The sequence below is a fragment of the Cajanus cajan genome, chromosome 3 (genome assembly GCF_000230855.2).
Source record: "Cajanus cajan strain Asha chromosome 3, NIPB_CcT2T_4, whole genome shotgun sequence".
Classification (NCBI taxonomy): Eukaryota; Viridiplantae; Streptophyta; class Magnoliopsida; order Fabales; family Fabaceae; genus Cajanus; species Cajanus cajan.
In genome coordinates, this window is record NC_138519.1 from 5792296 (window position 1) to 5806477 (window position 14182).

At 34.0% G+C, this 14182-nt stretch overlaps 1 protein-coding gene across 1 annotated transcript; it reads right to left on the reverse strand.

Annotated features, from left to right (window-relative positions):
* Positions 1–9376: 9376 nt before the first annotated feature.
* LOC145955985 (uncharacterized) lies at positions 9377–10729 on the reverse strand. Its single transcript, XM_083071537.1, has 3 exons — positions 10537–10729; positions 10326–10360; positions 9377–10112 (listed from the first exon to the last, which is right to left on the reverse strand). Exons 1-3 carry the CDS (start codon positions 10727–10729, stop codon positions 9717–9719), a joined length of 624 nt encoding a protein of 207 aa, XP_082927663.1. The 3' UTR covers positions 9377–9716.
* Positions 10730–14182: the final 3453 nt, after the last annotated feature.

Sequence of the window (14182 nt, forward strand, 5' to 3'; positions counted from 1 at the left end):
AGATGATCAACAAAGAATAGGACGCCTTCTCCAAGGATCAAGTTCTTCAAAGGTGGCACAAGGTTTTAGGGTGGATGATGATGGAATGAACGAAAATGGAGGTTGGGTAGAAGGTGTTTGAGGAAATGCTTGAGAAGGGTACTCTAGGGTTGGCTCACTTCATGATGATGAAGGCCACTTCTAGGGTTGTTTCTCTCAAGGTAGAGATGGGAGGGAGGTGGCCGAATTAGCCAAGGGTGACTAAGGAAGGATATAAAGGCACAAAAGGCTCTCTTTATATTCAATATCCAAAGTATTTACAAGGTGTGGTGCCTAGGGTATTTATAGGAGTGGGAGGCATCTAGGGTTGCATTTAGGGTGCCAAATGCACACCAAATGAAACCCAAATTAACCCTAGATGCAACTTGGTGGCCAAGGATGGAATCTTTGGGTTTAGTTAGGCTACATCTAGGTGCATGATAAGACCATGCAAACTTTGCCCTCCACTTGGGCCTAAGCCTTTCTAACACCAAAAATAGGTCCAATAACCACAAAAATATGTCTAGGTTTTTTGTTCCCACCCTAATCAAATACCTTAGCCCAAAAATAAAATCCTATGATCTAAAGCACCCCATAATACAAGGGTAAAATGAGAAATACAAAATAAAATAAATCCTATGACTAAGATACCCCAAAATACAAGGGTAAAATTGAAAATACAAGTAAAATAAATTCTAAGACTAAAATACCCCAAAATACAAGGGTAAAATAGGAAATCAAATACAAGGAAAAAATAGGAATAAATGCTATGCTAAGAAAACCTTAGGAGCTAAGGCCCAAAAGTGGGCTCACTCCTTCTATGATTTTTCAACACTAACCCATTCCTTTTTCTTCCTTCAATACATCTTCTCTTGGACTTCTTGGCCTTAGTGTTATTCCATCATTCCCTCCTCCCTCTTCAAAAGGATTTGACCTCAAATCAAGAGGTTCCTCATGGTGGGCATCATGACCAACAAAAACATAAAAATAAGCATTAAAGGTAATAGTATATGATAGAAATGGAAAGTGTATCCTAAGAGGAGTTCTACTAAAAATGCTAAAAATATTGTCTAAATTAAAAGGACTAGACTCTCTAATGCGAAAGATAGGATCCTCCCCATGGTGAAGTCTAGATGTATAACCAAAACCTAAAAAGGTAAAAAGACTAAAACTATAGCACACTAATGAATTAGTCCTAAAAACTAAAATATATTGTTGGAGGTACCCAATATAGTGACCTAGGTATGTACTAGAAAATAAAGAAAACTTAACTAAACAATTACCTAAACAACTTTGTATTGCATAATTTGTTAGATACATATGAGAAAAAGGTGTTAAGAGGAGTCTAGAAAACTCATATAATCTAAGTTTGTGTTGTAGAGAAGTAACCAAGTTAAGTTCAAATAAATTTGAACTTCCCTCAAGATCAAAAATAGAAAATAGGACACCATTAGATGTATTCAACAAATCATACAAATCAAAATTTGGGTGCTTTATGAAGACAACTAAAGTAGAAAGAGTCTTAAAAAAAGAAGGTTTATCTTCCTTGGGCACCACCAAGGAAGTAGCACAAGAAGTGGGACTAAGTGAAGTCCACTTCTTCTTCACTAAATCTTGAAGTTGAGATTCTTTTTCTTTAAAAAGGATTTGTTTTTGAATCTCCACTTCATGACTAGTGGCAATGTGGGAGAAAGAGTTAAGGTCTTGATGAATGAAGAGGTTCTTTTTTAAGTCATTTTCAATGGGAAAGTGACTCTCTTCAAGCATAAGCCCTTTGGAAGAGACATGATCCTCCTTACTCTTCTCTAAGAGTGTTGGTTGTTGTTTTTCATTTTCTAACCACTCTTGAACTTTTTCTATACTTTTCTTTATTTTTTCTTTCTTTTCTATTTTCTTTTCTTTTTCTTTTCTTCTAAGTTCTACCTCTCTTGTTGTATTTTCTTCCTCATGCATACTCCTAGGAACTCTAACTTCTTTGCATATTTGAGATCTAGGTGGAACATTCCTAGGTTTGGATCCACTAGTTTCTCTCCCCTCAACTAATTTTGCAAGTAATTGTTGTATTTCCTCCTTATTCCTAGCATTTTCTTTTTCCCTTTTTCTAATTTCTTCCTCTCTTTTTATGTGTTCCTCTTCTTTTTTTCTTATGTACTCTTTTAACTCTCCAATCTCATCTCTAACACTAGACCTAGTACTACAAGAATTATAACCATGTACACTAGAATGATCACTCATCTTTGATCAAGAAAAGGTTTTCACAAATTTGTTTTCAAAAAAGGTTGAAAAAGGTTTTCACAAAGAGTGAGTGATAAAAGGTTTTCACAAAGATTTTTTTAAAGGTGTAGGATTGGTGTAAAAAGGCCTAAGTGTACAAATTGAACTATCAAAGAGAGGTGGACTACAAGGAATCACTTAAAAACCAAGCCTTATCAAGTAGGAATCACTAAGCCCTTTCACACTTTTTTTACAAAACAATTTTTGTACTAAAGTTAGGTGTGTGTGTGCACGGCCCCCTAGTAGGCAAATTGAAGCCTTCTAAAACGAAAACAATTAAAGTAAAAGACCTAAACAATTATACTACCAAAGCACTAAAGCATGCAAAGAAAGCAATTAAAGCATGTGCTAGTCGGATTCCCTAGGGTGGAAGCTTGAAGTGACCTTGGTGGTATTCAAGCCACTCCCACAAGCACTACTCGAATTACCCTAAAAACTACTTGGTTTAAAGAGGCCAATTACAAATCAAAATCAATAAAAACAAAGGCCAAAAATACAAGTGGCCAAAAATTGCACAAGAGAAAAACAATTTTTAGAAGAAAATCAAGTCTTCAAGTCTCCAACTTGCTTCCCTTCACAATGAACACCCAAGTTAGTCCTCTCCTTGGTGTTTTCTCTCTAAGTGGTTTTTGATCCTCCAAAGCACCTTGGACACCAATTCGGACAACCCCTCCACTCAATCCACCAAGAGAATGTGTGGTGTTTAGAAGCTTTCCTCACTTAAGCCAAGAATAAACCAAACCAAGAGTACAAGAGGCCAAGGAATAAAAACTTAAAAGGCACAATTAAAAAGGCTAAACTCAAGTGGAGATTGGTGAGACAAACTTAAGAATAGAAGAAAGACTCAAAAACTAAAATTAAGGCACATTAAAGAAAGGTAGGCACATAAGAGAATAATTCCTAGAATGGCACTAGAATAGAATTTAGCAAGTAGGCTTAAAATGGAATGATGCACTTAATATGTTTGATTTAATGTTTCATACAGCCATACACTAGTTTGTTCAAAGGTCCAAGAATAACTCCATTGCTAAGGTAGGAAAATTTTTGTCCCAAAGTCCACAAGTCTAGCAAGGTTCCCTTTTTCTTGTTTTTGTTTCTTTTGTTCTTTTTGTGCATGTCCAAGTCTCGGTTTTGATGTTCAAAGTCTAGCCACTTTTCTCTTTTTTTTATATACTATAATCCTTCCTTTGCTTGGGTTTTACACTTGTGTCCAACAAATAGTTTAGCAATAATTTTAGGAGTATTCTTTATAATATTTTGTGATGGCTTAATGAGACAACATCTTGAGTGAATTTTAAAACTTTTAGTGTGCAAATGTCCAGTAGTAAAATGTGCACATAAAATTCACTCTCATGCTCAAAACATCAAACAATATATAGGCATACAAGTCCACTAGGAGATACTTCAAATTTGGCCAAAAATTTCAAGGCAAAGATGTGCAAAGAATGTAATCACACATGATATTTTAAGAATGTAGAACATGCTAGAACTAATTAGCATGCATGATTGACTTCTCTAAAGCACATATAAGTCACGGCCAATTCATCAAACATATGGCATGCATGTCATATTTTTCTCATTTCAATGGTTAAGCATAAAAACTTAGAATTTTTTTTAAGGTAGTTCAAAGAGACAAGCTCATGACAAAACCGGATGGATTAAAAAAATAAAAACATTAATGTATAACATGCAGCCCGAAATTTCCAGCAACTCAACAATTTAAAGAAAAAGGCAAGAACCTAAATAAGAAAGCCTAAAATGTCAAGATGATTCACAAAGAACATATGGTATGAATCAACACATGAGAAGAAATTTATGGATCATCAAAATATGGCAATGATGATGATTCATTTAGGCACACTTAGGAGACATGTGAGGAAGACATGACCGAATATTTTTAGAGATAAAGAGATTGTTACCCTTGAAGAACCAAGGCTCTAGATACCACTTGATGGCATCCTAACTTACATGAACTTGAGATGATCAACAAAGAATAGGACGCCTTCTCCAAGGATCAAGTTCTTCAAAGGTGGCACAAGGTTTTAGGGTGGATGATGATGGAATGAACGAAAATGGAGGTTGGGTAGAAGGTGTTTGAGGAAATGCTTGAGAAGGGTACTCTAGGGTTGGCTCACTTCATGATGATGAAGGCCACTTCTAGGGTTGTTTCTCTCAAGGTAGAGATGGGAGGGAGGTGGCCGAATTAGCCAAGGGTGACTAAGGAAGGATATAAAGGCACAAAAGGCTCTCTTTATATTCAATATCCAAAGTATTTACAAGGTGTGGTGCCTAGGGTATTTATAGGAGTGGGAGGCATCTAGGGTTGCATTTAGGGTGCCAAATGCACACCAAATGAAACCCAAATTAACCCTAGATGCAACTTGGTGGCCAAGGATGGAATCTTTGGGTTTAGTTAGGCTACATCTAGGTGCATGATAAGACCATGCAAACTTTGCCCTCCACTTGGGCCTAAGCCTTTCTAACACCAAAAATAGGTCCAATAACCACAAAAATATGTCTAGGTTTTTTGTTCCCACCCTAATCAAATACCTTAGCCCAAAAATAAAATCCTATGATCTAAAGCACCCCATAATACAAGGGTAAAATGAGAAATACAAAATAAAATAAATCCTATGACTAAGATACCCCAAAATACAAGGGTAAAATTGAAAATACAAGTAAAATAAATTCTAAGACTAAAATACCCCAAAATACAAGGGTAAAATAGGAAATCAAATACAAGGAAAAAATAGGAATAAATGCTATGCTAAGAAAACCTTAGGAGCTAAGGCCCAAAAGTGGGCTCACTCCTTCTATGATTTTTCAACACTAACCCATTCCTTTTTCTTCCTTCAATACATCTTCTCTTGGACTTCTTGGCCTTAGTGTTATTCCATCATTCCCTCCTCCCTCTTCAAAAGGATTTGACCTCAAATCAAGAGGTTCCTCATGGTGGGCATCATGACCAACAAAAACATAAAAATAAGCATTAAAGGTAATAGTATATGATAGAAATGGAAAGTGTATCCTAAGAGGAGTTCTACTAAAAATGCTAAAAATATTGTCTAAATTAAAAGGACTAGACTCTCTAATGCGAAAGATAGGATCCTCCCCATGGTGAAGTCTAGATGTATAACCAAAACCTAAAAAGGTAAAAAGACTAAAACTATAGCACACTAATGAATTAGTCCTAAAAACTAAAATATATTGTTGGAGGTACCCAATATAGTGACCTAGGTATGTACTAGAAAATAAAGAAAACTTAACTAAACAATTACCTAAACAACTTTGTATTGCATAATTTGTTAGATACATATGAGAAAAAGGTGTTAAGAGGAGTCTAGAAAACTCATATAATCTAAGTTTGTGTTGTAGAGAAGTAACCAAGTTAAGTTCAAATAAATTTGAACTTCCCTCAAGATCAAAAATAGAAAATAGGACACCATTAGATGTATTCAACAAATCATACAAATCAAAATTTGGGTGCTTTATGAAGACAACTAAAGTAGAAAGAGTCTTAAAAAAAGAAGGTTTATCTTCCTTGGGCACCACCAAGGAAGTAGCACAAGAAGTGGGACTAAGTGAAGTCCACTTCTTCTTCACTAAATCTTGAAGTTGAGATTCTTTTTCTTTAAAAAGGATTTGTTTTTGAATCTCCACTTCATGACTAGTGGCAATGTGGGAGAAAGAGTTAAGGTCTTGATGAATGAAGAGGTTCTTTTTTAAGTCATTTTCAATGGGAAAGTGACTCTCTTCAAGCATAAGCCCTTTGGAAGAGACATGATCCTCCTTACTCTTCTCTAAGAGTGTTGGTTGTTGTTTTTCATTTTCTAACCACTCTTGAACTTTTTCTATACTTTTCTTTATTTTTTCTTTCTTTTCTATTTTCTTTTCTTTTTCTTTTCTTCTAAGTTCTACCTCTCTTGTTGTATTTTCTTCCTCATGCATACTCCTAGGAACTCTAACTTCTTTGCATATTTGAGATCTAGGTGGAACATTCCTAGGTTTGGATCCACTAGTTTCTCTCCCCTCAACTAATTTTGCAAGTAATTGTTGTATTTCCTCCTTATTCCTAGCATTTTCTTTTTCCCTTTTTCTAATTTCTTCCTCTCTTTTTATGTGTTCCTCTTCTTTTTTTCTTATGTACTCTTTTAACTCTCCAATCTCATCTCTAACACTAGACCTAGTACTACAAGAATTATAACCATGTACACTAGAATGATCACTCATCTTTGATCAAGAAAAGGTTTTCACAAATTTGTTTTCAAAAAAGGTTGAAAAAGGTTTTCACAAAGAGTGAGTGATAAAAGGTTTTCACAAAGATTTTTTTAAAGGTGTAGGATTGGTGTAAAAAGGCCTAAGTGTACAAATTGAACTATCAAAGAGAGGTGGACTACAAGGAATCACTTAAAAACCAAGCCTTATCAAGTAGGAATCACTAAGCCCTTTCACACTTTTTTTACAAAACAATTTTTGTACTAAAGTTAGGTGTGTGTGTGCACGGCCCCCTAGTAGGCAAATTGAAGCCTTCTAAAACGAAAACAATTAAAGTAAAAGACCTAAACAATTATACTACCAAAGCACTAAAGCATGCAAAGAAAGCAATTAAAGCATGTGCTAGTCGGATTCCCTAGGGTGGAAGCTTGAAGTGACCTTGGTGGTATTCAAGCCACTCCCACAAGCACTACTCGAATTACCCTAAAAACTACTTGGTTTAAAGAGGCCAATTACAAATCAAAATCAATAAAAACAAAGGCCAAAAATACAAGTGGCCAAAAATTGCACAAGAGAAAAACAATTTTTAGAAGAAAATCAAGTCTTCAAGTCTCCAACTTGCTTCCCTTCACAATGAACACCCAAGTTAGTCCTCTCCTTGGTGTTTTCTCTCTAAGTGGTTTTTGATCCTCCAAAGCACCTTGGACACCAATTCGGACAACCCCTCCACTCAATCCACCAAGAGAATGTGTGGTGTTTAGAAGCTTTCCTCACTTAAGCCAAGAATAAACCAAACCAAGAGTACAAGAGGCCAAGGAATAAAAACTTAAAAGGCACAATTAAAAAGGCTAAACTCAAGTGGAGATTGGTGAGACAAACTTAAGAATAGAAGAAAGACTCAAAAACTAAAATTAAGGCACATTAAAGAAAGGTAGGCACATAAGAGAATAATTCCTAGAATGGCACTAGAATAGAATTTAGCAAGTAGGCTTAAAATGGAATGATGCACTTAATATGTTTGATTTAATGTTTCATACAGCCATACACTAGTTTGTTCAAAGGTCCAAGAATAACTCCATTGCTAAGGTAGGAAAATTTTTGTCCCAAAGTCCACAAGTCTAGCAAGGTTCCCTTTTTCTTGTTTTTGTTTCTTTTGTTCTTTTTGTGCATGTCCAAGTCTCGGTTTTGATGTTCAAAGTCTAGCCACTTTTCTCTTTTTTTTATATACTATAATCCTTCCTTTGCTTGGGTTTTACACTTGTGTCCAACAAATAGTTTAGCAATAATTTTAGGAGTATTCTTTATAATATTTTGTGATGGCTTAATGAGACAACATCTTGAGTGAATTTTAAAACTTTTAGTGTGCAAATGTCCAGTAGTAAAATGTGCACATAAAATTCACTCTCATGCTCAAAACATCAAACAATATATAGGCATACAAGTCCACTAGGAGATACTTCAAATTTGGCCAAAAATTTCAAGGCAAAGATGTGCAAAGAATGTAATCACACATGATATTTTAAGAATGTAGAACATGCTAGAACTAATTAGCATGCATGATTGACTTCTCTAAAGCACATATAAGTCACGGCCAATTCATCAAACATATGGCATGCATGTCATATTTTTCTCATTTCAATGGTTAAGCATAAAAACTTAGAATTTTTTTTAAGGTAGTTCAAAGAGACAAGCTCATGACAAAACCGGATGGATTAAAAAAATAAAAACATTAATGTATAACATGCAGCCCGAAATTTCCAGCAACTCAACAATTTAAAGAAAAAGGCAAGAACCTAAATAAGAAAGCCTAAAATGTCAAGATGATTCACAAAGAACATATGGTATGAATCAACACATGAGAAGAAATTTATGGATCATCAAAATATGGCAATGATGATGATTCATTTAGGCACACTTAGGAGACATGTGAGGAAGACATGACCGAATATTTTTAGAGATAAAGAGATTGTTACCCTTGAAGAACCAAGGCTCTAGATACCACTTGATGGCATCCTAACTTACATGAACTTGAGATGATCAACAAAGAATAGGACGCCTTCTCCAAGGATCAAGTTCTTCAAAGGTGGCACAAGGTTTTAGGGTGGATGATGATGGAATGAACGAAAATGGAGGTTGGGTAGAAGGTGTTTGAGGAAATGCTTGAGAAGGGTACTCTAGGGTTGGCTCACTTCATGATGATGAAGGCCACTTCTAGGGTTGTTTCTCTCAAGGTAGAGATGGGAGGGAGGTGGCCGAATTAGCCAAGGGTGACTAAGGAAGGATATAAAGGCACAAAAGGCTCTCTTTATATTCAATATCCAAAGTATTTACAAGGTGTGGTGCCTAGGGTATTTATAGGAGTGGGAGGCATCTAGGGTTGCATTTAGGGTGCCAAATGCACACCAAATGAAACCCAAATTAACCCTAGATGCAACTTGGTGGCCAAGGATGGAATCTTTGGGTTTAGTTAGGCTACATCTAGGTGCATGATAAGACCATGCAAACTTTGCCCTCCACTTGGGCCTAAGCCTTTCTAACACCAAAAATAGGTCCAATAACCACAAAAATATGTCTAGGTTTTTTGTTCCCACCCTAATCAAATACCTTAGCCCAAAAATAAAATCCTATGATCTAAAGCACCCCATAATACAAGGGTAAAATGAGAAATACAAAATAAAATAAATCCTATGACTAAGATACCCCAAAATACAAGGGTAAAATTGAAAATACAAGTAAAATAAATTCTAAGACTAAAATACCCCAAAATACAAGGGTAAAATAGGAAATCAAATACAAGGAAAAAATAGGAATAAATGCTATGCTAAGAAAACCTTAGGAGCTAAGGCCCAAAAGTGGGCTCACTCCTTCTATGATTTTTCAACACTAACCCATTCCTTTTTCTTCCTTCAATACATCTCCTCTTGGACTTCTTGGCCTTAGTGTTATTCCATGAAAAAGGTAGAGTGAAAATGAACACAACATTTCCTTAATTCATCATTGTCTAATGACTTTAATTTATTTGAATTAAACAAAAATTCAAAAATATTGTCAAATATTTTTAATTGCTCAAATCTAGTTTTCAAAGAATTAAGTATCATGTCCACAACAACTAAAAAATAATTAACTTTAAATGACTCATCAGCTGACTGAATTTCTTCATTTTGATTATGTTCATCAAATTATATTTTTCTAATGACACGACGTGTAGGCTATACATCCATATCAATGACAATACTTTTAGAAGCATTCATACTAGTTGTAAAGCCCTCATCCCTATAGTTTTCAAAAAATAACGAGACACTTTCTAATTGTTTAATGGTAGTATCGATGCACATAGATTTAGATTGTAATTTTTTGCTTATCATATTGATAGAAAATAAGATGTCATACCAAATGACCACACCAAGAAAAAATTCAAAATTCTCAAGTGCATTAATCAAACTTTCTGCTTCACTCTTTGACTTAGCATCATCACAAGATTTATGTAATTTCAACAAAACTAATCTAATTTGAGGACTTTGAAACCTAATAGATTTCATGCTTTTAATTCGACTTTCCCAACGAGTATTAGACAAAGACTTTACAGTTAATCCGAGAACATTATCAAGCAAAATTTCCCATCTTGTTGTAGAACTTGAAAATAATGAATATATACGTTGAACTACTAAAAAAAATGGCTTTAACACAAGAATGGTCATATCACTCAAAGTAAGATCAAGATTACGACAAGACAAGACATAAATAATGCTTTTGGGTTTGAGAAATTGCTTTTGAACTCTCTAGTGTTTTCCTTTCATATTAGAACCATTATCATAACCTTGACCCCTCACATCATTAACATTAAGGTCAAGAACTTTCAACACAAGTAATAATTCATTAAAAAGTCCTAATCCAGATGTGTCATATACTTTTAAAAATTATAGAAAATACTCCTCAATTTTTATTTTATTACTTGACATATTTATACATCGTACAATTAAGTCATTTATTCTTGATGACTTACATAGGAGTACAATCAAGAATTATAACAATATTTTGCCTCTTTAATGATCATAATAATAGAACTTCTAACGCTATGGACTAAAAGGGATATTAACTCATTTTGTATTTTATTTCCAAGATAATGATAATAAATTTCATGATTTTGAATGCGTCTAACATGATCTTGCATTATCACATCAAATTCTGCTATTATTTCAATTAATTCAAAAAAAAAATTCATTATTTTCTTGAAATAATTTTTTCATTAGATCCTCGAAAAGCCAAATTATGCTTAGCAAGACATTTCACAATTGAAAATATTATAACCAAGACTTGTCTCCAATGCTATTTTTCTTTCATAATATTTTGTTGTAAGTTTTTATCAATATATTATTTGATTTTTATCTAATCTTACTCTCAATTGATTCCAAGTGTTCATATTAGTCATATATTCAATAGTGTTCTCGTGATTTTTAAGTCTCTCATTAATATGCTTCCAATCTCTTAAGTCATCGTTTGCTAACAAAGTTTTATTATTATCTGATTTGAACAACTTACAATAAAAAATAATATACTTTGTCAACAATTTTTTGAATAAACCAACCATGTTCTACCACTATAGCCTCACCATTTATTGTTCAACTTCCTAGAATATTAAGCATATGAAAAATGTCTAGAAGTGTTATCCAAAAGAAAAACTAAGATTCATTTCTCTTATAGGTCCTTTTTCAATTAAAATGTCCCTTGCTTTGTTATCAAAATTATCCCAAATTATAGGATCATAAATATCTAGATGAGAATTTGATTGATCTTCTTCAATATCAATATTTTATGTGCTAAATTCATTTGATACCTCATCATATGTATCATTAACTTTATTCTCACTTAATAGATTTCCAGTTTGTAATCTAGGATTTGGTTGATCAATATTTTCAAGAGAACCTACATTTTTTAAAAAAAATTATCAAGAGCTCCTTGTTGTAATTTTATTAATTCTTCCTCTCGTTTTCTCTTTTTTCTTTTTTTTTTTCATTTTCAGATAAATTTTTTTAAGCAACATTGTATAAAAGATAATGAAATACTTAAATAATGTAAGAAAAAGAACAATAACACCTGAAAGTAGAAATCAAAATTGAATCCTTGCTCATACGTTTGCTGATTCCAAATGTCAAATTTAAAGATTGTCAACATAATTAAAAAAATTAATCAATATAAAATTAGCCATAATATAAAAAATAATTAAATATTTGGGTATTCTCAAAATTTAAAGAATATATTCTCATTTTTTTTACAATGACGATAATAAAATTTAAAATTTTAATTCTTGTACAAACTATTATAATTGATCCACCATTATATATATAATATTCTAAAGGAAAAGTTGAAGACAATAATGAGTAAGCTTAAAATCTGGAATAAGGAAGTGTTCGGTGATCTAAATCTAAAGATTTCGAAAGTTCAAGATGGGATAAAACAATGTGATATTAAAGATGAAGAGTCTGGCTTATCACCCTCTGAAGTGGTACAAAGGAAGGAATATATGGCACAGTGGCAAATGCTAATGCAAAAGAAGGATACTCTCTTGTTCTAAAAGTCAAGGCTGAAGTGGCTTCAAGAAGCGGATGCAAATACCAAGTACTTTCACAGATGCATTAACAAAAGATTGAAGTTAAATGAAATCAGATGCTTAAATTTTAGGGACTGTAGAATTTCAGAACCTGCCCTTATTAAACAATATGTAAAAGAGCATTTTGATAAACAATTTTCACAATCTCAATGGCAATGCCCAGTGTTAAATGGGTTGGTGTTTAAGAGATTAAATTCAGATCAGGTTGATGTGTTAATTAAGCCTTTCACATTGCAAGAAGTTAAAGAGGTAGTCTGGGATTATGAAAGTAATAAGAGTCCAGGGTCGGATGACATTAACTTCCACTTTATTAAGGACTTTTGGGATATGCTACATGATGATTTATGTTGTTTATTAATGATTTCCATTCCAATGGTAGGTTGGTAAGAGGATTAAACAATTCATTCATTGTCTTGGTTCCGAAGAAAGATTGTCCTGAACGTATTGAGGAGTTTAGATTTAGACCAATCTCTCTTATTGGTTGCCTTTATAAAGTTTTGTCCAAAATTCTTGCTAATAGATTGCGAATGGTAATTGCTAGTGTTATATCTGATTGTCAATCAACCTTTATTAAAGGAAGACATATTTTGGATAGCATTCTGGTGGCTAATGAGGTGGTGAAGGAAGTAAGGAGGAAGAAGAGAAAATGTATAATGTTCAAGGTTGATTTCGAAAAGGCCTACGACTCTGTGAGTTGGTACTGTCTACAATTTGTGATGTGTAAGATGGGATTTCCTACTTTATGGTGTACCTGGATTGCGGAATGCCTAAAAACATCTAGAATGTCTATATTAGTAAATGGTAGCCTAATAGAAGAATTCAGTGTATCGAAGGGGTTGCGTCAAGGAGATCCATTGGCTCCTTTCTTGTTTTTGATTGTAGCAGAAGGCCTATTCATGTTGTTCAATAAAGCCAGCCAGTTAGAAAGGTTTAAAGGGTGTTTAGTGGGTAAGGATAAAGTACCGGTTGATATCTTGCAATATGTTGATGATACTCTCATTATGGGGAATCCTTCTTATTCAAATATATGGACCATCAAATCAATTTTAAGGTTGTTTGAACTTGCATCAGGTTTGAAGGTTAACTTTTCCAAAAGCACGCTCATGGGGTATAACGTAGAGTCACAATGGTTGCAAATAATGGCTTCTATTTTACATTGTCGGGTAGGTTCCACTCCTTTCTCCTACCTTGGGTTACCTATTGGGGCAAATTATAGGATGATTTCTACTTGGTATCCAGTCATTGAAAATGTTAAAAAACGTCTCTCTCGATGGAAGTGTACAACTCTATCCTTTGGTGGTAGAATTGCTCTCCTAAAGTTCGTCCTACACTCCATCCCGATTTATTTTCTTTCCTTCTTCAAGGCTCCCAAAGGTATCATCTCTTCCATTGAATCTTTGTTTAAATATTTTTTATGGGGTGGGGATCAAGATAACAGGAAAATAAATTGGGTAGCTTGGGATGTTGTGTGTAGAGACAAAATCCATGGTGGGTTGGGGATTAAAGATTTGTCGACCTTTAATTTAGCACTTTTGAAAATGGCATTGGAGAATGTTAGTGGAGAAAAATAGTCTTTGGGTGAGAGTTATTAGTTCATTATACGATGTCGCTTTACATTTGCCAAATGGGAGTGGTGTAAAGGGTTCAAGGTGGTGGGTAGATTTAAATAGAATTGAAGATGGGAATTTGGTGAGTAATGAGTGGTTGTCCAGTAATTGCTCTAAAGTCATTGGAAATAGGGTAGACACTAGGTTTTGGTTGGATAAATGGGTGGGTCATGGAATTCTAGCTCATAGGTTTAGTCGATTATATCAAATAGCAATTAATAAAAATGCTTATATTGCTGAAATTTCTAAATGGGAGGGGGGTGTGGCTAAATGGAAGTGGAGCTGAAGAAGAAGATTATTGGTCTGGGAGCACCAACTTTTGAATACTCTTGTTAATTTTATCAATTGTACGAAATTCATTGTTTCTGATGAAGATAAATGATCATGGATTGCTGCTCCAAAAGGGGTGTATACAATTAGCTTGGCTTATAAGGTCTTGAGGAATGACATAATATTTGCA